The sequence below is a fragment of the Podarcis melisellensis genome, assembly GCF_964234715.1.
Source record: "Podarcis melisellensis genome assembly, chromosome: 1".
NCBI lineage: Eukaryota > Metazoa > Chordata > Lepidosauria > Squamata > Lacertidae > Podarcis > Podarcis melisellensis.
The window spans coordinates 80,497,662-80,521,462 of NC_138528.1; the positions used below are offsets into that span (position 1 = coordinate 80,497,662).

At 47.6% G+C, this 23,801-nt stretch overlaps 2 protein-coding genes across 5 annotated transcripts in view; both read left to right on the forward strand.

The window, feature by feature from the left end:
- The first annotated feature begins 5,333 nt into the window (after positions 1-5,333).
- CDK2AP2 (cyclin dependent kinase 2 associated protein 2) lies at positions 5,334-13,746 on the forward strand. The gene is made up of 4 exons (XM_081907941.1): positions 5,334-5,846; positions 10,769-10,869; positions 11,188-11,320; positions 13,096-13,746. Exons 1-4 carry the CDS (start codon positions 5,744-5,746, stop codon positions 13,161-13,163), a joined length of 405 nt encoding a protein of 134 aa, XP_081764067.1. The 5' UTR covers positions 5,334-5,743; the 3' UTR covers positions 13,164-13,746.
- A 4,367-nt stretch (positions 13,747-18,113) lies between these two features.
- The window catches only part of PITPNM1 (phosphatidylinositol transfer protein membrane associated 1), a 30,225-nt gene continuing 24,537 nt past the window's right edge, over positions 18,114-23,801 (forward strand). The window contains exons 1-3 of one of the 4 annotated variants that reach the window (XM_081882439.1): positions 18,114-18,247; positions 23,298-23,390; positions 23,579-23,793. In XM_081882439.1, the coding sequence (XP_081738565.1) occupies positions 23,313-23,390; positions 23,579-23,793 (293 nt within the window). In that variant the 5' untranslated portion in view covers positions 18,114-18,247; positions 23,298-23,312. Of the gene's footprint in view, positions 18,248-18,297; positions 18,827-19,258; positions 19,394-23,297; positions 23,391-23,578; positions 23,794-23,801 lie in introns of those variants that run through there. The other 3 variants (XM_081882438.1, XM_081882437.1, XM_081882436.1) reach the window with 3 other exon arrangements.

Here is a 23,801-nt window from a genome sequence, read left to right on the forward strand (position 1 = left end):
CCTTTGCAGGTTTCTTTAAAGTTGACAGTCTGCTATGTACATCAAAAGCTTTGAAAATACAGAGATAAGGGAAATGAATTTTAGGCTATTCCTATGCTAGCACTTGGGCTCCTTTAAAACTGAAGAAAGATCCTGAGTCTTAAATCTGCTGGTATATTGGGCAGATATGGGTGGAAGGTAAGAGATGGGAGAAAATCCCAAACTGGATTGACAATTCCAAGCTAATTCCTCCGTGGGACCACTGGGACTCCAGACATCCTTCCATGTAGTCCTCTGCTATGAAGATCCTGGTGTTAGGATTCTTGCTCCGTGTTTGCAGTCATGAGATTGTTGTCTATCACATGACGGTGTATGTTTTCATTCCACAGTGTGGGAAGTGACGGAGACAGGATGCTTATGTTACTGTGCTCCATGAAGTGGGACTATTGTCCTTTGTTCTTTCTCTTTGCTGTCTGATGAGAAAGAGGAAGGAGCCAAGTCAGAATGCTCCGAGTGTATTATATGTAAATAAAACTAGATTAGCCAAAATGCTGAGCTATTGAGTCTGTTACATGAACTGCAAATACTCTGCAGGATAGTAAATGTGTTGATGCTTCTTGGTCTCAGTTGCTGTGATGTTTGGGCTGAAGAAAGCTTTTGAAGCTCCCAACCAACCAGGAGGGAGAGAACCAGGGCCAGATTTAGATGAAGAGAGGCCCTAGGCTACACCACTTGTGAAAATGGAAGTGTGTTATAAACAAAATTGAGTGAAGCCAAGGATGATGACGGATATTTAAAATTCTACAATCCACAATTTCTCCTCTAAAGGACATAAGATATTATTGTTAAATACCATGGTGATTTTTAAAAATGCATAAAATTAACACTGAAAAACTTTTGCAATAACTAAACTTTGTAAACCTTTTGTGGCCTGAGCAGGCCTGGAACTAGTTCCCATGTCTTGTTCCTCTCTAAGGAATCAAGTTCAGCTGTGCTGGTCCTGGGGGGAAGGTTACTGTAACTGTAGTCAAAGTTCAGTCCTGAGTCACTAGCCTGGAATTAGTCCACAAGGTGCGAGGCGAGGTCCAAAGCAGGGAGCCGGGCGGGGACAGGAACACTCGAAGATCAGAAGCAGGAAGCCGGGCGGGGAACAGGAACACTGGAGGAACAGGACTGGATGCTGGCCGAAACAGCTCTTCAATGACGACGTTGCTCCCGCAACCTGGGACCGGGGTGACTGGCCTTGAGTCTGTACTCTGAATGGTGACACCAGGGACCTAGAAGGTGCAGGGCTTGCCAGTCAACCCCTGCAGTCTCATCAGGGCTGACCTTAAGGCAATTGGGTCAAATTGGGCCCTGCGGACCACTCCTAAGGTAGCTCCTGCACCAGAGCAATCTAGATGGATTTTATTTATATCTATAAGATTTTGCAGACTTTGGCTGTGAACTGGAGCCCTATAAAAAATTCAAGTTGCACCCCACTGCTTCATATTGGGCCCCACTGGCTAGCCCTGAGTCTAATAGTTGCTGGGCCTGAGTTGCCCTGCCCTTGCATGAAGTCTTGGGTTTACAATTTTGGGAGGGGGGAGACTGTGGCACTGGGGAGAGGGCAGGCTGGTGAGGCCTCCTAGATTTAGAGGCCTGAGTTGCCCTGCCCTCACATGAAGTCTTGGGTTTGCAATTTTGGGAGGGGGAGACTGCCAGCTGGGGAGTGGGAGGGCTGGCAAGGCCCTAGGCTTCAGCCTTAGCCTATACAGAAATCCGGCACTGGAGAGAACATGCCAGTCGGGTGTCTCTACCAGGGTCTTACACGAGAGTAGAACGATCCTAACACCTGAATGGTGTTCAATATTAGAGATCTACTTGAAATTAATATACATGACTAATATAGGTTCATTAATTTCTGTGGGTTTACTCTGAGCATAACTTAATTGAATGCAACTCATTGCACTTAAACTGCATTATTTTGTTTCTGGAAAATGCAACTGCCCTCAGACCAGTGTATCTGTTGCAATATTGTGTTGTATGAAATGTGGTTGTACAAGTGTCAAAGGACAGAGGAAACCATTATATCTTCCTCGTTTCCTTGAGACAAATGGAAGAAGCACTGCTATATCACTTGGGCTTGTTGTGTATCACATGACTCCATCATTTCCTTTATGCTTTTCACACCTATATGCAACTGCTGAAAAAGATTAGCAGTTTGGAGGATCGTGTAGTAACATCCAGTTATATTTGTTTATGTTTGCATCAGATCCAGGGGCTGCGGTTCAGTCCTTGAATGACTCCTGGAGTGCAGTTGTGGGCTAGATGAGGATTAATGAGTTGAAGTTTAATCCAGACAAGATAGAGATGAGAGTGGTGGGTCAACCTAGCATGAATAAGGCAAGGGTGAGTAACCTTTCTGGCCTGAGAGCTGCATTGGGGATTGGCCAACATTTTGAGGCCACATGCCAGTGTGCACATCTTCTGTTTACATGTACCAATACACACACACACATCTACTCACACCGTACATGTGCGCACACACACACACTCACACTCATTAGAGGCTTCTCCATACAGCCCGTTTATTGAGCATCCTGATTTGCTTGCACAAAGTTAGATTATGTCTGGGCTTTCCTGAGCATTTGTTCTTATTTGTTTGCACCATGAAGGAGGGTTCATTCTCATTTGTTTGCAGTGTCTTTATATGTTCCCTTTAATCAGTCATTCTGCCCCCCTCCCCTTTTAGTGCCTTTCACCAATCACTTTCCTAACCCCAAAAAGTCTGTTTTGTTTTTAAAGCTGATTTGTTGCACTAGCATGACAGAGCACTTTAATTCACTTAAATCATGCAAAGCTACATTTCCAGTATGTGACTGGATCCCTTCCACAAAACAGCCTCACTCACTCAAAGACTAGGCGGTGGTGGCAGGAAACAAGCATATTCACACATCAGTATATTCTGCAACATGCTTTCAACAAAATGCCCCCACCCAGACATCCTTTTTATTATGCATTCAGGATGCTTTTGGGGTAGTCATATGTATCCCACTTTGTTGTTCATTTCCAACTACCACATAAGCCTGTAACTTCCTGCTGAAATCCCTTAACTTTTTCTTTCACAAATAATCCAGTTTTTGTTGTGCTATACTGTCCCCATAAAGCAAAAATGTGGTTCCATTGGGGAAGCAACACAGAATAAATCCACCACTACTAATGCACTTTAATTGTGCCCAGAACATTTTGCAAAATGCACCTATAATACATATAACATCGGTCTAGATGGACCAGCCCAACAGGCATGACAGGTACCAGCAAACTATTTGAATGTATGGACTGAATTACCTGTTAGCCTTGTTTGCCCTCTGATCTCTAATATAAATACAGTGGTACCTCTAGTTACAAACTTAATTCGTTCCAGAGGTCCGTTCTTAACCTGAAACTGTACTTAACTAGAGGTGTGCTTTTGCTAATGGGGCCTCTTGCTGCTGCTGCACCGCCGGCACACAATTTCTGTTTTCATCCTGGGGCAAAGTTCTCAACTTGAGGCAACTCTTCCAAGTTAGCGGAGTTTGTAACCTGAAGCGTTTGTAACCTGAGGTGGTTGTGTAATGTTTAAAATAGATTGCTTTTATTTGCATTTTGTCAGCCTACATTATATGCAATGCTGCATTTGTCCCACAGGTGGTGCTAGTGCAACATCCCTTGATTTTGTGCATCTGACAGGGTCAGGTTGCTTTTGCCAGTAATCTGAAAGACTGATACTGTATATATACTGTAATTATTTGAACCGATTTCAAAAGAACATGGAATCTGAACCTTTTAATCTGCCCCACCCACCATCCAAAGAATAACTAATTTGGAGATGATATATTGCTTAATTAAAACCACTCATGAATAGACATACATGAGAGCTCAAATTACCAGCACATGGAAACTTGTGTTGAGTACAGCCATATTCCCCTCCCACCCATCCAGAGTCCTAAGTGTTGTGGATCATAATCACTACATTTTTTTCTAAGATCAGTTTTGGTTGGCTTGTTTACATCCAGCCAGATACCACAGCTGAGTATCCTCTAAGACTGCAGGTCTTGCACTGGGAAAAAGTAGAGATAAATCAGCTTCTGGATTATATCCCTTCCACTCTAGTTTGTAACTTCAAACACAATGAGCAGGGAAGGTAGTTTAGGGGTCAGTTTAGAGATTTCACAGTGGCTTGCAGAAGGACTCCACAGGAAGGGTCCAGGACATGGAGAACAACTGTCTACTCCCTTCTTCGATGGAATGAACCTACTAAAAAACAGGCCCACTAGGTACCACTGTCATGTCACTAATGCATCATAATCAAATGCCAAAGGAAAATCCAACTAAGTGGGCCAATGTGTATGCTGTAGTTTTTATATTTTTTTATGCAAATAAATATTTGTAGGAATCTAATCCCCTCCCAAAATAACATCATTGCCCACGTATCCCCATGGCCACTCTTTAGTCATGCAGATGGGGGTTCTTACAGGCCCTACTAGTGCCATTATCTTAACCAAAACACTGGATTGCCCCCTTCAGTGATTCCCTTCTACTACAAACTCCCATCTCACAGATACGACGACGCAAGTTTGGTTGGAACCCACCGGCATAAACCAAACCAGCAGAATTTGGCAGCTTGCATGCTAGCACTCAACTATGTATTTCAGCAGTGCTCAAAGAACTAAACTGGCTGCCAATCGTTATTGTTGACATACATGCCCCCCAACTACTCAGGGCCTGCCTGAGCACCAGCTGATCTGCCTTCCTAATTACACCCATCTGAACCTTAAGATTTTCAGAGGAGGCCCCTTTTAATGATTGCTCAGGAGCCGGCCTTCTCTCAAAGGCACTGATCCTGTGTGATGCTTGCTCTCTGGGAAGCACCAAAGGTAATGAACTTCAAGCGACAGGTGAAAGCTATTCTGTTTCCACAGGCTTCCCTTAACTCTTAAGGTGTTTTAAAGCAGGCTATGTTTGCTTTCCCGCTATTGTATCGTTTTATACGGCACGGGTGTCTTTTAATTTCACCGTCTCCCCTACACACACGCAACTAGGGCACTGCAGCGGGTGGAGAGACAGCGGAGACGGCCCCGATCCCACCATCCGCTTAACGGCCGCACAGAGCTAGCCTAGCACCGCGGCGGGGGACAAGGAGCAAAGAGGGTCCCCGACTAGGCCGCAGCCAGGCCCTCTCGTCGCTATGGCGACAGACGAGAAGGGTGTTATGCTGCGCGGTGAGGTCACAGGGGGAGGGAGCGGGACACGTAGGCGCGGGCCGAGGGCGTCATCGGCAGCGGCCGCTCCGCTGGGCTCTGCTTGTTGGCTCGAGAGGAGAGGAAGGGGGGTTGGAGGCGCGCGTGCTCAGGGTCAGTCCTCCCGGAACAGTGGGCGCGAGGACCGCGGCGTAGGCACGTTCCGAGAGGGGGGAGAGCGGGCGCCTCCGGCTGTGAAACGCGCGTGCGCGCGCCTCCTCGAGTCGCCAGGAAGGAGCCCTCTCTTCGCCGGGGACCAAGCCGGGACAAGGCAGGAGACGAGGGAGGGAGGAGGAGGAGGAGTGGGAGACGGACGCGGCCAATTGGGAGGTGGGAGCGAGGGGGTCTGCCACCAATCGGCTGAGGCGGAGGACAGAACCCTGCCAGCCGGGGGGAGTGCTTGCGGGAGCCTCCCCGCCAATCCGAGGAGCGGCAGCCGCGGCCGGAGCCGGAGCAGCGCGCCAATCGCGGGCCAGCCAGCACCAGAGAGCGCGGAGTCGGGGATGTCCTACAAGCCCATCGCGCCTGCCCCCACCAGCTCCGGAGCCGCCGGCACCAGCAGCAGCAGCAGCAGCGCCAGCCCCGCCCCCGGAGCCCCGCCGGTCGGTAAGAGACACCCCCCATCTCTCCCCGCCGGCCCCGCCTGGCCCCCGGGCAGAGCGAGGGCGCGGAGGCGGCACGGAGGAGTCGCCTGGGCCGTGGCCGGCGCTTCCCAGTCTCCTCCTCCTCGTCTTCTCTCTCTGTCTCTTCCTCTCCCGCCCCCCCCCCAACCCCGGCAGGGTTTTCCCGGCCTTTTACAGCTGCTTTGCAATACAGGACTCCGTTCTCCTCGCCGCGAAAGGAGAGCTGTGCATCCTGGAATTAGGATTTACTGTGTACTTGATTTATAAAAAGAAGAAAAGGGACACCCTAACTCATTCCAGACCGGGCGAATGTGCTTTATTCGTCACTGCGTTTCTCCTATGTGTGAAGAGCAGCAGCTGTTCGGGGAATCCTGCCGGGGAAAACAAAATGAAAGTTGAATTCTTAGGAAAGGCGTGTGTGAGGCGGAAAGGCGTGTTTAGAGTGAATCAGCAAACCCCCTTCTCTACCCAGAAATATGCCCCGCTGTGTTTCTGGCTGTTGTCGCCTGAGTGTCGGGTGAATGACTTCTTGGATAAGCAAGGAGGGGTGAAACTAGAGAGAGTAGTGGCGTGGCAGGTTCCTCTGTCTCTCTCTAACTTCGGTTTCCTTCTTGGGTGGAGCATCCTCTAGCAAGGGTGGGGAAACGCCTGGTTTCCGGTGTCTCCTTCAGTCTTTACCAAAACTCCCAAGACCCACCAACAAAGGGAGGTGCAAACAGTACTGTTAGAATTAAGGAGCAAGATGCTTCAGAGCTTATGGGCAGACGTAGGATTTGTTTTCAGTATCAGAATTGTCCTACGAAACCCACTCCTTGTTTTCCCTCCCCCTTAGCCTTCTTAATCTTCACAGCCTCATTCAGAAGAATTTTTAAAACCACATTTTTCCTGCTGCTGTTAAACAATCTTTGCTGATCTACTGCAGATCAGAGATCTTTCTACCTGCGGATCCTGGTCTATCTTCTACCTACCCCAGCCTTTTAGCATGTGGCAATGCACAGGTACCACTAGGGGAAAAAATTGAATAGTAATTCTTCAAAGTGTTTGGATCCTAGTATCGGGGCTTAGATTTCGTTTCAGTTTTTTTACATTATTTTGTGATTTGAAAGATACTGGCTGAACTTCTCTCAGAGCCTGCCTGTCTGCCACAATTGGGTAATGGGAATATTCCCAGGAACATTGGCTTTTAACCCTCTTCTTTTATGTATCTTGGCTTGCTTCCAGGAGATCTCTGAAGCTACTTGCTATGCCAGCACCTTTCTCCAGTACACATTCCCTCTTTTTGGCACACTTCTATCTGATCTGTAGGTTAAGAGACTAGGGTGGGTGGGTGTGATTCCATTTATCAGAAGCCTGGGATCTAGCTCCCTTGACCTGCTGAATGTGTAGCAATTTAAAGCACTTTTGCATACACACACACGTTACATTTGTGGTTGCTTCTTCTTTTGGCTAAAACCTTGAGAGTAAGGTAAGAAAGGCCAGCACCTGCTCTTGGTGTGAAGCCATTGGCTGTACATCATTGAAGAGTTAATAGAATACCACCTTTATTAACAGTTTAAAGAAAACTGGCTATATATTATTTTTGTATTAGCTTTTGAAAACTATTTTGAAGGAGCACTTACCTTAACAGAGTTCTACAGGAAGCATCTGCAATGTTGTGTGTGGTTTTGGTGGCTTTGCTTGTGACAGCTGTAAGTGCATCTGTTGCACAAACAAAAGCACACAACTAAATGGGGCAGAAAATGTAGGCTCAACTTTACAGTAACAAATAGGGTTAGCTAATAATCTCTATAATGGCCCAGTCTCTGATTCAATGAAGTAATCCTCTTAATAAAGTAGCTGCTGTTCTTCTCTTTCTGGAACTCTCAAATCAAAATAATTAACTTGCTTTCAATCTCCTTTCCCCCTACAAATTGACTCCAGATGCTTCACAAACTACATACTTAAACTCTTATTACTGGCACAACAGCTCCCACTCTGCTTGTAAAGAATCTGAAAACGGGAATTTTCTCAATTAAGGGCTCAATGTTTGCAGACTTTCTATTTTTAGAAACTCTATCAGAGTTTAATAGTTTCAGAGGTTTTTAGTCTGATTAATAGCATGTGCACACACCCTTCATGCATGCATAATATATTTATTTATTAGCAGTATTTATTTGCTGATTTATAACATCAATTGTACAAGTGATGGATTGCTGCTATTGGCTGATGCTCGCATGGGTAGGGTGAGAAATGCACAATGAGGGGGGAAGCAAGGAACGGTGGTGGAATTCAAAGTAATGGAGGATAGTGACATATTCTTACCAACCAGTGGAGGTGGCTTCTCTTTTTGCTCCCTTAAGAGAACAACTGTTGCCTTTATACGTTGGGCTGCAGGAAGCTAAGGCAAAACCACAAGCTTCTGTGGTCAGCACTGAAAAAGCCTGGGGGAAGTGCTGAGCGTTCATTTGATCAGTACATTTTAATTGTTCAAGCTGTTCTGTCTTTAAAAAGTCTTGTTGACATTTTCAAGGGAAAATAAATAAAGCAAGATCACACCTAGATGTAACTGTATATTAGAATCTAAAGTGAGAGACAAGTTGTTGGGAGGGCAGGGGATTGCTTTTAGTTCAGGCCTAACAAAGGAAGCTTGGTTATTAAAACACAGATGTGCATGAGCAACTGTTACATTTCCAGACTGGCAAAAATGGATAGGAGTAAAGTAGACATTCTTGAACTGCATTCAGATCTAACACCCCAGATATGGTATACGTAGTTCTCTAATACCATATGTGAATTGACTGGCTACATTCCCCCCCCCCAACTTTCATTGCATTCATTGTTACTAATATGATTTCCCCTCTTTCTGTGTGAAGGGAAAGGCCATACACTTTATTCTGAGGTAGCAGTACAGCATTTTAAAAACAAACAAAAACTCCACCGTATATTTCAGGTAATCCCAATTCCCCATCACAGGCCTATACAATCTCTCTTGTTCAGACATAGGCAAATTCAGCCCTCCAGATGTTTTGGGATGACAACTCCCATCATCCCTAGCTAACAGGACTAGTGGTCAGGGATGATGGGAGTTGTAGTCCCAAAACATCTGGAGGGCCGAGTTTGCCTATGCCTGCTCTTGTTAGTGGAAGGGGAATGAATGAATGAATGAAGTGTTTATTGATTGAGTACATGAAAACTTGATGTCCTGTCAACCTTTGTAGGAAAATACTAGCCAGGAATATTTTTATAGTCACCATCATCATGTTATATAATTTCCAGTTGGCCAGTCTTGCAAATAAATCCCCCAAAGTTGCTACCTTAATTCTTGTGTATGCTTGTGTAATCACTTGTGATATATAGCTGTCTGGAAAAGAAAGCATGTGTACATTTTTTAAACTTCATGGGAAGATGGTTGTGAATTTGTCCTGTTTTGCAATTGAAGTGGGTGATGCAAACCCTGCATTTTAATGCTTAAGAGCCTGTGATGTGTGTCTAGGACTGGCAGTGTATTAATCCCTGATGTAGGAACCACACCCAGTCCCCTTTCCCCTACTGTAGACTTCCAGGACAAGTTACAACAAAAATAACTCCTCTTCTTTTTCCAGCTGTGCGATTTGTGCCAACCATATTGCATAAGTGTTCAGGGAGAAGCTAGGATGGTCATTTGAGGATCAGGAGCAGCAGCTTTCAGTCCATGGAGTGTTTGAAAGGCATATAAGTCAGGCACTGCCATCAAAGCCCCTTGACTGGCAATGGCCATGCCCACACTGGAAAGGCAGGGAAGGACACAGTATCTTCTTAGAGCATGGTGCTGATACTGCCAAGATGGCAGGTTCAATCCCTGTATGGGACAGCTGCATGTTCCTGGGCAGGATAATCCTCAGGGTCCCTTCTAACTCTGTGATTCTATGATTCTATACCCCTCTTTCAGTGGTACCTTGCTTCTTAGACGTAATCCGTTCCACAAGTCTGTTCCAAAACCAAGGTGTTCCAAAACCAAGGCACGCTTCCCATAGAAAGTAATGCAAAATGAATTAATCCATTCCAGACAATTAAAAACAACTCCTAAAATAGCAATTTAACCTGAATTTTACTATCTAACAAGATCATTGATCCATAAAATGAAAGCAATAGACCAGGCTGCAGTCTACTACCCAGTATAAAAAACTGGCAGTGATCTACCCATTGCCATTGGAGGGACGAGCGTGTGGGGTGCATGAAGGAGAAGTTCAAGGGGTGGGGAGGAAAGGGAGGCAAAAGTTCTCTCTCTGAGGAGCCAGTCGGCTTCTCTCCCCCTGCTACCCTTTCTGGATCCTTCCCCCCCCCCCCACATACCCAGCACCCCTTCCTCATCTTCTTCGGGGCTGGCACAAGCAGCCTCCGCCACTTGGGTGCGTTCTCCTCACTGAAGAACTCTTACTGCAGCGGTGGCACCAGCATCCTGCCCATGCCGTCCCGTGCCCTGTGAGGGGATGCTGCAGTCGTCACTTCTGGGGCCAAGCTGCTTGGCGTTGCTCTGGGGCCTGGAGCGGCGGCCACGGGCGACACCCGGTACTGGAGGAAGGGGTGGTTGCTGCGGCGGCACGGCCTTCCCTCGCTCCGCATTGGCTGTGGCCGCGGTGCAGCTGCTTCCGGGTGTTGCCAGTGGCCAGCGCGGCCGGCGCTGAGTAAGGGAAGCCCAGGTCGGGTTGCAAGTGAGCAGGCAACAGAAGTATGGCACTCAAAATGGAAGTGCAGCCCCCCCCCCAACGGAGTACATTCGGGTTCCAAAAAAAATTCGGGTTTGAAGCATTCTGGTTCCAAGTAGTTTGTGAACTAAGCTGTTCGAAAACCAAGGTACCACTGTAATGAGCCTTGTTAAGTCTGGTATAGGAGAGAACCCAGGACACTGTTGACTAAATTCCTCATCTCTTCTCATACTGCTTTCAGCCACGAGTGTCCCATCTCCATCTGGAGCCATCTCTGGAGCTTCTGCCCCCTTCCGACCTCTCTTCAACGATTTTGGGCCCCCTTCGATGGGCTACGTGCAGGTGAGTTTCTACTTTGGAATTGAGGGGGGATCTTGCTGGCTGGTGGAATTAATTGGGAAAACATGGTGCAATGACAAGCATTCAATCTGTGCAAGCATCGCAGCCTGTCGGACATAACAGCCCCTCTTTTACTCCTACCGTGTGCTGTTCTGGGTGTTCACCCCACCAGTCAATTTAGGGAGGCATGGGGAGAGGAGATGGGAGGAAAGGCCTGCTGCACAAGCGGAAGCCCTTCTTCAGGCCTATCCACTGACGGGGCTCGTTGGGGGAATCCTGCCCAGAGTGCCTTTCACTTTTCCCCTGTCCTTGATCTTGCAGGCTATGAAGCCACCAGGTGCCCAAGGCTCCCAGAGCACATACACAGACTTGCTTTCAGTCATTGAGGAGATGGGCAAGGAGATTCGACCTACCTACGCAGGCAGCAAGAGTGCTATGGAGAGGCTGAAGCGAGGTAGGAAGCTTCCTGAGAGATGAGTGCCTTCTGGTCATGGGATGTGGGAGCACATGAAATAAGTCATTCTAGCCCTGCAAGGTCTACGTAAGCCTGGAACTGAGCGAATTTATGAAGTCCCAAATATAACCTAACCTTCCAAAATGCTCTAGAAACAATGACTCACAAATCAGACATGACACTTGTCCTTTTTTCTGGGCGGGGGGGGGGGGTAGAATTACTTGCTTGTTAAATTTGTAGCCTGGCTTTCCTCCAAATGCTTCTCAAGGCAGCTAACACCCATAAAACATAATACTCCAGTAAGAAGGCAATAAAAACATTAAAAACTGGTAAGCAAAACAATAAAAATAGCCAGTTAAAACCAATTACGGTTTATTTACACATCAGCTTATTGACCAAAGATCTATCTATATAAAAAGAATGTTGCCTGCTGGCAGGTCAATCAGAGGCAGTCCCTCTCAGAGCCTGGGAGCAGCCACCAAGAAGGCCCTCTTGTGATTTCTTAAATGTTACTTGCTGTTGTTCATAGCTATAGATTTTGTGAATGACTGGTTTAGCAGTATCATCCAACTAACCCAGGGGTCTGCAACCCGCGGCTCCGGAGCCGCATGTGGCTCTTTTACACCTTTGCCGCGGCTCCGGGGCAGATACTAGCAAGGGGAGGAGGCGCATTGTGCGCCCTGACACTCCCCACTGTGGCGGGCGCTGTACTGGCTGTGACGTCGCATGGGGGCGGTGCGTGTGTTAGTCACTCACCGTCCCGACGTCACCTTCCCGCCCGCTGTCAGATCGCGGCTCCGGAGATAGTAAAAAAGGTAAAGGTACCCCTGCCCGTACGGGCCAGTCTTGACAGACTCTGGGGTTGTGCGCCCATCTCACTTAAGAGGCCAGGGGCCAGCGCTGTCCGGAGACACTTCCGGGTCACATGGCCAGTGTGACATCACTGCTCTGGCGAGCCAGAGCTGCACACGGAAACGCCGTTTACCTTCCCGCTGGTAAGCGGTCCCTATTTATCTACTTGCACCCGGAGGTGCTTTCGAACTGCTAGGTTGGCAGGCGCTGGGACCGAGCAGCGGGAGCGCACCCCGCAGCAGGGATTCGAACCGCCGACCATGCGATCGGCAAGTCCTAGGTGCTGAGGCTTTAACCCACAGCGCCACCTGTGTCCCGTCGGGCTCCGGAGATATATTTCTTTTAAATGTCGCAATGGTTTTGCGGCTCGCAGGTTTTTTTCCCCTCGGAAACGGGTCCAAGTGGCTCTTTTTGTCTTAAAGGTTGCAGACCCCTGAACTAACCCTTCATATCAAATTCTTTACCCTTGAAAAGTTAGTTTCAAGCTCTCTGCTTGCCCAGGCAGAAATTGAGGGGGAAGTGTCTCCCTTGCCTTAAAGACAACTCCCAATGTAATTGGTCAACTCTGCAATTTTGAATGCAGGTAGCTGCATTATACTGGGAACAGGTAGAACCTGCTGGATTAGCATTTCCGTACCCTTGATTACAGTAAGGTGTTGACCTACTTTTGCAAGTGGGTTGTCTAGCTGTCCTTCGTACCTTGCTCTGCCTTCCTGCTTGTACCTTTCCTTCTTTTATACAAGCACATTTGTATAAAAGGCCGCACGATACACTTTTCCTACATGAATTAAACTTCAGCATGCATGTGATGGCATGGGCGAGATATGCTGCAGTTGTCAATTTTGGCAAACAAGGGGCTGGTGAGTTGGTGCGATGAAACTGATTGCTCAGTGTGTCTTAAGTCTTGTGCCTTTCCTTCGCAGGAATTATTCATGCCCGGGCGCTGGTTAGAGAGTGTCTGGCAGAGACAGAGCGCAATGCCCGAACGTAACAGTCGCTTCCTCCTGGCGCTGCCCCTGGAGGACCCTGGCACTTTCTGGCCAATCAACATTTTGGAATCTGGAGATTTCTCCCCCACCCTCACCCCTTCAAATCTTTCCACCAATCAGTGTCTCAAGTCCTAGAACTGTGATCACCTTCAAAGACCTTTACACCAATTGGCGCCTAATAATCTGAAGCTTCTACTGCATCACAGAACTTCCCACCAATTGGCACTCTGGGAGTAGATGCAGAAAAGAGCTTGTTGCTTACACCTTCTGGTCAACTGATGAGAATAATGGCTGGTAGCAAGTCTATGTCTTTATAAATGCAAGGTTTTTTTAAATAAATAAATAAAAGAAAAAGGTTGGAATTTGGATTACCTATTCTTCGCTGTGGTTTTCTATTTTTGCCCCCCATGTGGTGGTGAAGGAAGTAGTCTCTTCCTTACTAAGACATTACCGAGGGCCCATAGTGGAAGATGTGCTTTTTTAGTAAAGCAGCACAAGGCCTTCCCTACCACTTGTAAAAGAAGCCTCAGCCAGCAGTCACTGAGCCTGTATTGGGAAACTTGTAATAAAATATTTCTACTCCTATCTAATCTGTCTGTGCTGTTATTATTGTGTCAAAGCTCCAATCTCTCATGCTGTTTTGTAAAGTTGTTCCAAATTCATCCTCCTCCATTTTTGTTGAGGGTATTGTTGTTAAGTTTCCGGTTGCTGCTGTTTTTAACCATGGAAAACCAAGCCAGGTTCTTTAGAAGAGGCCTAACTTGATGCCTGTTTTCGCACTCGGTTCCTTCATTGCAGAAGTGATTATCTCCAAACCAGAAATGAAACTAGGCTTAGTGTCTCAATACAAAATTGGTTTTTATTTCATATGACTCTTACTCAGGATTATACTGTTTCATTCCCAAGGTTGTTACTGGGACAAGGCTGGATGCTTTGAGCATAGCTAGGTTCTATGAATGGCGCATGGGTCTCCAAAGCAAGGTGTGTCTGAGATTTGCATGTAAGAAGTGGCTAAGAGTGACTTGCTCATGCCTGCTAGCTGTAGAAAAAGAAGGTTGGCATGAGGATTGAGCAAGAATCTATGAGTAAGTAAGCACTCTCTTTCTATCTGGATTCTCTTTCACAAATGGCCTGCCTTCACATTAAAGCTGGGAGGTAAACTTTGGTTGTGTGTTTGCTGGCGTAAAGTGTCCTTCAGCCCTTAAGGCTACTACGGACTGGTAATTCACGATGTGCCCAAAGGTGCGTTGTTCTTGAGGAATACCTAGTCTGGGCCACCTTAGAAAAAGGCAGAGGGTGGCAAATATTCCAAACCCGTTTGGCCTAAAATGCCCCTTTTGTTTTCTAGAGACTTTTGGCCACTTGAAAAGTGCAGAACAGGGTTGCACATTTGGTCCAGGAATACTTGCTAAGTCTTAAAAGCTTTTATTAGAACTGAAGGGGGATTAAGAGATTTTTATACTGCTTCTTGTAATAGTCTTGAGGTGGTGTAAACAATTTAAAATGCAATACAATGCAGTAAAATAAATGCAGCTGAAAGCAATTAAATCAGATGCTGGAGCTAAGCAACAGCAAAGGTTAGGAAACACGTTTTAAGCAGGTGCAGAAATAACATTTTTTCTTTTTAATGCTTTTTTTAAATAAAAAAGTTGAATTATGAACACAGTTTGGTTGGTATAATCCTACTTTGCAAGTAAGCTCTGTTCAGATAACTAAGGCTTACTTGCAAGTAGAGGTGTGTAAAAATGGGTCTAAGGAGTCATCCGAGTAGTTTTGGCTTTTGTGTTTGATAAATTGTGCAGTAGTATAAACAATATTAAATGCTACCCTTTGAGACTCGCCTTAAGAATGCCCATTTGTACTTCAATCTTTGCCTGCCTTTAACGAGAAGATGCATCCTAGGCATAGTAGGTGAATCAAAATCTCTTATTTTGAAAGCTTTTTAAAGATAGCCCTTTTTGTGTGCAGTAGGTTCACGTTCTGGGGGGTTCTCCTGACCCTCCGGAGCGGATGTGGGGAAGGAGAGCCCCATTGTGCTGGTGGGATCCCTTGCACTGGCTTCTCTCAGCGCACCAGGTTAGTTGAATCCAGGCCTCTGTGTGCAAGTATCTGGGGTAGACCTGTCTCCTGTCGCTCATAATATAGTATCATAGAATCAGAATCTTAGAGTTGGATGGGAACCCAGGGGCAATCTAGTCCAACCCCCTGTCATGCAGGAATATCAGAACTAGATAATTCCATACCTATATCCACATGGAAGTGGATTTAACCTCGGGTTAAATACTTAATTCGTTCCGGAGGTCCGTTCTTAACCTGAAGCACCACTTTAGCTAATGGGGCCTCCTGCTGCCACCACACCGCCGAAGCACGATTTCTGTTCTCATCCTGAAGCAAAGTTCTTAACCCGAGGTACTATTTCTGGGTTAGCGGAGTCTGTAACCTGAAGTGTATGTAACCCGAGGTACCACTATCAAAAATTTTCACAGAGGTGGGATGAAGTAATAGTTCCTTTGGCTTGTGACATCCTTTGAGAGCTTGGGAAATGTGAGTTTCCTGCGGCAGGAGCATAACCTTGAGAGAAACATGCAAGGGACTGCAAAACAAAGTGATAGGCAATATTGTATAAAAGCCTGAAGGATACAGCTGCAGTTAAATATTTTTCATTAACCAGGCTACAGTGCTAAGCCAAAAATCTATGTTCTATCAGATCAATGAGAACCACTACTCTCTTCTTCGATCATTGCATATTGCAGGAAGAAACTCTTCAATATACAAGCAGCCTCTGAATGTGAAATAAAATGTACATGTAGGATTTAATTTCTAGAATGTTAATATTGGATGGAGTAAAATGGTGCTGTTTTAAGTCTTAATGGTGTTAACTGCACTTAATCATTTTGTTAGCTGTTTAGTTTTGGGAAAGAGAGATGTGTTAGGAAAGGAATGAGGTCACGTGGCTCTTAAGTGAACTGTTTATACTGAGTCGTGATTTGTAGAAATTTGAGATTGGAGGAGGGAGAGAGATGCAAAACCAGTGGCGTAGCGTGGGTTGTCAGCACCCGGGGCAAGGCAAGTAATTTGCACCCCTTAACCTGTGGATTTGCGCCCCCTAACCCTAACCCCCCAGATGTTGTGCCCGGTGCGGCCGGCCCCCCTGCACCCCCATGCTATGCCACTGTGCAAAACGTGTGTACCTTAACCTAAGGAGCAATATTTCCGACTCTGTACACTTATCAGAGCCTGAGTCCTGTTTAAATCTGTGAGGTTTATTGATCAAGGTGCAAAGGATCACCCCTCTCAGCCAGTGTTTCTTCCAGGAGTAAGAAGCCTGTGGCCCAGCAGATGTTTTTGGGACTCCCAACTCTCATCAGCCCCACCATGGCCAATAGGTGGAGAAAATAAGAGTTGCAGTATAGCCAGAAGTTACCTGCTGCTGATGTGTGTGTGTGTGCATGCACATTCAGTGAAACAAGTTGTGGACCTTGAAGAATGAATGCTTTGTTAGCAGCAGTTTGAAACAAAGAAATGGGAAGCTGAAATTAGTAGCAAACTGGAATATACCACAGTACAGAACAAAATGACCTGCCAAACTATGCCACCACAAAGAACACTATAAAACTAATGTGGATAGAAACAAGATTGTGCTGGAATGTGAATATGCCAGCTTGCAACATTCTAAATCCAGATATACTATAGATTTTGATAAAGGAGTTGTATTGGCAGTTTTCCTTTTACCCCCTTCCTAGTGTTAAAGGTTCTCTTGTTCACTTCTGTGTAAACGTGAAGGTAAGGCTGCTTGCTTAGATCCCATTCCTAAGTACCATAGCTACAAAAAACTGGAGCTCAGCTGGGTGTGGTGTTTTGAGCAAGAATACTCTGGATACAAGGGCTAAATGTGAAAACATAAATTCCTTGGGAAGTGGCAATGTACTAAATATGCAAAAGTTTGGATCTAAATTGAACCTTGCCTAGTAATGTATTTATTCTGAAAAGGGACTTGCTGTTAAAAGAGTTGCCCATTACCAAATTGGAATGCTGTAGTTCTGAAATCAGCTCAACCGGCATTCAGCGGAGGTTAAAATAATGTGCTTTTGTTCTCTATTGTCCTCAACAATAATAGGAAGGTGAATGAGAAGAATATAGACTTGTTATTTTTCTTTTTAAATATTTGCAAAAAAGCAAAAAAAGCTGTACTATATGGTGGGAAATATGACAGTAAGTTGTATGGCAGCCTGTTCCTTCATCAGGCATAAACACTGGGGCTGTTATTGGACATATGTTGAATGCTGGATTAATTAATTCTGGGGCTGTTATTGGACATATGTTGAATGCTGGATTAATTTTGTCCTATGGAAAAAGTGATATTTCTGTTACTTACACAATAGTATGAGTGTAATGCTTGTTTTGCTAATCTTCTACAACCTCTCATACACATAAACGCTGCAAGGCTTATTGGAGACCTTCAGTGCACTCAGTGGGATGGAGGGGCGCTGTGATCCTAAGCAGGCAGGGGGTGTGCGGGGCTTTGTCAGAGCGATGAAAGCTGCATCTAAAAGTCAGCGAGAGAGATAATCTGCTGGCGATCAATTCCGTTTTGACAGTTCGAATGTGGGTCTAACGCAAAAGTCTTCCAGAGCTGAGTACGGCTTAAAAAAAATAAACCATGGGTGTTTTTTAATATATAATGTCGATCATTGGGGGACTTGCGCACAAATATGTTCTGGAGCCTTCTTTAGCCGCGACGCCGCTCCACAGCTGCCCGTTCCTTTGGGTTATTGACGTCACCAGCATTTTGACGTCACTGGCGTTTCCCGGGTAATGAGCTGTGATGTCACAGGAGGAGGAGTGGGAGAGAAGAACGCGCGCGCCGAGTTCCCCCCGCCCCGCCTTCCGAGCTACGGGGCGCAGTTTCTATGGAAACCTCCGCCTGTGCTAAAAAAGGACTGGGTTGGCAAGCGGCCTCGCTCGCTCCTACGAGTCTCGAATCCAAAGCCTGGAGGGAACCCCGGGGCTTAGGCATCCTCCCGCGGCCCCCGCTTGCGCGCTGCTGGATTGCATTGCTGCTTCGCGACACCTCCTCGGCTGCGCGGTGTGTGCTTGCAGCCCAAGCTCTGCGCATAATAAACGTGACTCCACCGCCGCCGGCCCCGTCCCCTCTACCTGGAAAGCTCCCCGCCCTCGAGGCGCCACACTGCAACTGCTCCCCCCGCTTCTCCGCCGCCTTGCACGGAGCCTGCCTCCTCCCGCTGCCCCCACCACCTCTGCACTCCTTCACACGAGCCGCGTTTCCTTCCCCTGCCCGATCCCCTCCCAGTCACGCTCTCTCCTCCCCCCTCCTCCCCGAGCAAGGACGGCGAGACTGCGGCTGAGCGGGCGCGCTTCTCTGCTGCGGCGACGCGGACGGCCCGGCTAGCTTCGCCTGTCCCTGCCCGGGCGAGACCCCCGCCTGCCTCCCGTGCCGCCCCATCGCCCGCCCAGCCCCACACCATGATCCCGCCGCGGGAGCCGATGCCCGGCCGCGCGCGAGCAGCGCGGGGCAGCGCGAGGATGGGAGCGGGGGGGCAGACTCTGTGAGGCCGGCGCTCCCGGCTCCTTCGCCCCCCGAGCCCCGTCGCAGGCAGCATACCGCTGCTCACCCCGCCGCCGGCAGCCCTCCAGCGAGCCACAGGTCTGGGCCCGGGAGCGGGTGGCGGCCGTGTGGGTCCACGCAGGGCAGGGGCGCCGCGTGGAGCAGGGAGGCGAGGGAGCGGGGCTGGGAGCCCGCGGAGAGGCGTGTGCATGCTTGGGGTGCAGAAGGCGCGTTGCCTCCTGAAAGTGAAACCATGTGGCCCAGCGCGTCTTCCCCACTTCTGGAAACCGCTGTGGGGTAGGATTGGAACTCAGTGCCGACCGCTCTGTGGGGCTTAGGTGGCTCCGTTCTCCCGCGTCTGGGAGGATCTCTGCCCTGCGTGAAGGGATGTGGCGCTAAACGACGTACATTCTCTGGCTCTCCTGTGAGTTTGTGGGCTTTGCTGAGGCTTGCCTCGAGCCTTGGTTCAAATGTTTGCTGGAGTTTCGCCACTCGAAGCCTGGGCTTAACGGAATCTTGGCTGCTGGGCGGGGATGCGCTTGAACTGCTGCCTCTTGAGTTGCTCTGTCAGGTTGCCATCATGTGCCCCCCCCCCCGCCAGCAGGGCTCCTGTGCCTTGTATGTCGTAAAATGAACGCAGGAGCTGAAGGCTTCGCAAGCGGTTGGGTAAACAGCACCTTCTAACTTCGACTGTGCTAGGATTAATGAAGGTGTCGTGGGAAAGGGATAGCAGCACTTTATTTTTTTGGTCAGGGCAAGCATATTGAAACCCCGGCTGTTAGGTGGGAGTGAGCTCAGTGTTTCTTGAGGCGAGTGCGCTTTGTGGCAGCTTTGCTTCCGTTCTCCTTCATGAGGAGAAAAAACATCAATTTGGAGCTCAATACGCCAAGAGGCAAACAAAAATTCATAGCGTCCTGAGTTTAGGGCTAAACTACTGAAGACCCTGCAATAAAATCCTGCATATGTTTACTCAGAAGTATGTCAGATGGATGCTAGTGTAGACTTTCCCCCAGCAAGTGTGCTTAGTAAAACTGTGCAGTTCTGCAGCCTAATCCCAATGCATAAGTAATGTTGCAGTCCTAACCCCTAACTCCACTTACCTGAGTGTATACTGCTTGGGACTGAGCAGATGGCACTCCAAGTGTACCTAGGATTGAACCTTAAACATATTCCATCCTGTTATCTATCTATCATCTATCTATCTATCTATCTATCTATCTATCTATCTATCTATCTATCTATCATCTTTCTACTCACCATTTAAATGCTGACATTTAAATGGTCTGGATAAAAAGAGAGCATGTTCCCATGTGTGTAAAAGAGAGCATGGATAAAAAGAGAGCATGTGTGTGCATATGTGCATGTGTAGGCTGGAATTCGAACTGCTGAGGCTGGGAGATTTGCAGAAGAAAACAAGATGCATATTAAATGCATAGCTGGCCAAGGGGATTGCTTGCATCTGAGACATGAGAGTGCTTGGGCATGAAGTTATTGCTGGACATGACTTTATAAGGGAATATGAAATTCTGTTAAGAGGCTTGCTGGTGCAATTCGTGGGAACAAACCAACTTCATATGAAACATGAATAGGGCACTGTGTTCACTCTTTAATCTTTTGACTCAGGCATGGTACCACCCCACTCTCCCCCAAAACAAGAATTTCTCTCCAGGGTCTCAGGTGATCACAACTGGAGATGAGAATACTGTGTGAGATGCACATGAAGAAGTTTCTCTGGTGGTGGAAGGGTTTTGTTTTCAAGCTCAGAATCTTAAATACTGAGCCTTGGAAGAAGTACACTTGCAAATGATTATTGGGTAGTGAAGGAGCCAGGGGTAGGATGTCACCTCCCCTTGGAGCTAGCAACACAGCAGGAATGCCTTTCAGCTGCCTCCGTGTGTTATGCTCAGCCCACCTTTTCCCATACAGACATCTCTGGCAATGGTACAAGTTGCTGACTAGTGCTTACTGCCCATGCTGCGTTATTTTGAATACGATGGTGGGCAGTCTTCTGACAACTCACAGCGCTGTTTTCAGGATCTGGTGTGCAAGGATTTGTGAGGACTGATGTAGTGTAGCAGTTAAAGTGTGAGATGTGAGTCAAATGCCTCTTCCTGCAACCTCAACTCTTTGTATGCATGGGGATTATAACACTGGACAGCCTTGCAGGGCTGTTGCTTAGATTACTGAGATAATTTATGTTATATTTTGAAATATGCTACATAAATGTTTAAGTATTCTTAAGGAAAGCTGAGTGTTGGTGCAAAGTGCAAGGGCCAAGAGGCAGAGCAGGAGGATGTGGGGGCATGGCAGGGAACATACAGGAGAACTGTCCACTATTAAAGTTGCAGACTTTTTTTCCTGGCAGGACTCCTGTGCCTTTAAAGGTTTCATGGTAGGCAGAGATTCAGGCTGCACACACACCCCTGCCAAGAATCCTGGGAACTGTAGTTTGTTACGGGTGCTGATAATTGTAGCTCTGTGAGGGGTAAACTATAGTGCCCGAGATTCTTTGGAGGGGGAGGGATGTGATTAGAGCAGGGGTCAGCAAACTTGTTTAGGAGGGGGCCGGTTCACCGCCCCTCAGACCTTGTGGCAGGCCGGACTGTGCACACACATGTGTGCACATGGCGGAGGGAGGCATCTCTCCCCTCCCCTCCCCCTGCTTTCCTATCTCCTCCACCGTTCTGCCCGCAGTTGGGAGCCAGTGACGGTGGCAGCACCCCTCCTTTCCAGGCCACATTTCCTGGGCGCCAGGTGCGGGGCCAGCTACACCTGTTTTATTTCTGCCTGCCATGCGGTTGTAAAAGGCATAGGAGGAGACAAAAAGATGGCCATTCTAAGTCTTTGCCAAGGTGGTTTACAACGTGCCACAAAGCAAGAACTTGAAGTGCAAGGTTTGGATTTGTAGGGCAGTCCTATACATGTTTTAACACCACTGGGATTGTTCAGTCAGTAGAGCAGGAGACTCTTAATCTCTGGTCATGGTTTTGAGCCCCACTTTGGGCAACTCTACAATTGTATGATTCTAAGAGTTGCTCCATAATGAACATGTTTAGGATTGATGGCAAGGTACATTCATGACTTGAGCAGCTCCATACTGTGTGGGAAGGCAGAAGACCCCAGCCTTAGAGAAACAAGCAGTTTGAAGTTTGCTGATGTAGTAACAGAGGTAAACGTAAGTGTAAGGGCAGTGTGGTGATGCATAGGTGGGAGGAGTGGAGAGTGTGTTGGATCTGCCTGTTGCATAGGCAGGTTAGAGCAAGCTAGGTGGACTTCAAACCTATGGGATCTGCTGTGTTTTTTACTAGAACCCCAAGATCCACCAACCAGTGCCAGGTACAACTAGTGGCTCAGCCAGGTGGACATATGCTAAGGATGAAGGAATAGGATGCTTTGTCTGAACGCATGCTCAGCACAGGAATTAGCAATCAGTACCAAAACCTAGCACAGAAGTCCTTTCACACAAAATTCCACCCCTCGGTCCCCACATAAACAACTACCTGACTTTTAGAAGACATCTGTAGGCAGCCCTGTATAGGGAGGTTTTTAATGTTTGATGTTTTACTGTGCTTTTGTCATTTGTTGGAAGCTGCCCAGAGTGGCTGGGGCAACCCAGTCAGATGGGCAGCACATAAATTTATTATTAATAATATTAATATTAGTATCCAAGAACCTAATGCAAGGGTGAGATGAGGGACTTTTTACTTCATGCTATTATTAGACAACTGTGAGTCAGAAACCTTTGCCAGTCAGCCAGAGAACTGGCAAGTGCTGCTGATATGCTCTCCGCTCACCCTGGGGTTAGAGGACTCCAGAGTCCAGCAAGGAGTGGAGCGTCAAGATGGTGGCACTTCTCTCTGGCTCCCCACTGCATTTCCTTTCCAGTGTGTTGAAACTCCCTAGCCTCTCATTGGCCTACAGTTACTATGGAAACCTACCCAGTGGGTTGTAGTTTGGAATAAGGTCAAATGGGGATTTCTTTCAGGCTTCTCTCCTTCTGAGGAAGCGAGAACATAGTTAAGCGTTGCCACCTTTTGTCAGAGAATCCTTGTCACCCTCATATGTAGGTAGTAATTCATCTCAACACATGCCTGTTTCCTCACAGGCTGAACTGAAGCAAAACAAAGCGCCTGTGTGGGGTTCATGAAATTATTCAGATAGGTGAAAATGCAAAAACATTGACATAGTGCATGGGACAAAATGTCCCCCTCAAAGGAAATGAGATCTCTGTGGTAGATGTTCTGGGAGACACTATTGTTCACATCTCAGCTGCCTTCAGCTGCCTTAACCTCACCTTCCCAGTTGAACCACACCTCCTCTCTATAGGAAGGTGCCATACCTTGAGTCAGATCATCAGACCATTGGTCCATCTAGTTCAGTATTGTCAACACTGACTGGCAGCAGCTCTCCAGGGTTTCAGGGAGGCCTCTCTCCGAGCCCTCCCTGGAGCTGCTGGGAATTGAACCTGGGACCGTAAATAGATCCCTCAGTGTACAGTGGCCACTCACATAGCTCTCCCATCTCTGTCCTGGCTGCGTGTACTTATTCCCTGCTCTGATTCGACTCACAGGGCCTGACTGCCAACATGTTGATCAAGGAATATCACATTCTGCTGCCCATGAGCCTGACAGAGTACCAAGTGGCTCAGCTCTACATGATTCAGGTAACCTCAGTGTTGAATGAGCCGGTGGATGCCTGCGCCAGATGGGTGTGGCTCAAGCCCTGGGATCGACAGGGCTGGGTGGGTGGGGGTCAGAAGCTGAGCGGGACTGAGGGATGTGAGAGTGGGGTTGTAGGGTGAGTGATGTTGTGGGGCACAAGCTGAGCAGAGCTGGCTCTCGTGCTCCCTAGAAGAAGAGCCGTGAGGAGTCGAGCGGCGAGGGCAGTGGGGTGGAGATCCTGTCCAACCGGCCCTACAGCGATGGCCCAGGCGGCAGCGGTCAGTATACACACAAGATCTACCATGTGGGCTCTCACATCCCTAGCTGGTTCCGTGCCCTCCTACCCAAGGCAGCTCTGCAGGTGGAGGAAGAGTCCTGGAATGCCTATCCCTACACTCGCACCAGGTAAAATG

Excerpts from the sequence above, each read along its gene's own strand:
- CDK2AP2 (XM_081907941.1), top strand. The coding sequence starts at position 5,744 with ATGTCCTACAAGCCCATCGCGCCTGCCCCCACCAGCTCCGGAGCCGCC. Across the intron at positions 5,847-10,768 it reads CCCCGGAGCCCCGCCGGTCG|CCACGAGTGTCCCATCTCCA; the intron begins GTAAGAGACACC and ends TACTGCTTTCAG. Across the intron at positions 10,870-11,187 it reads CTTCGATGGGCTACGTGCAG|GCTATGAAGCCACCAGGTGC; the intron begins GTGAGTTTCTAC and ends TTGATCTTGCAG.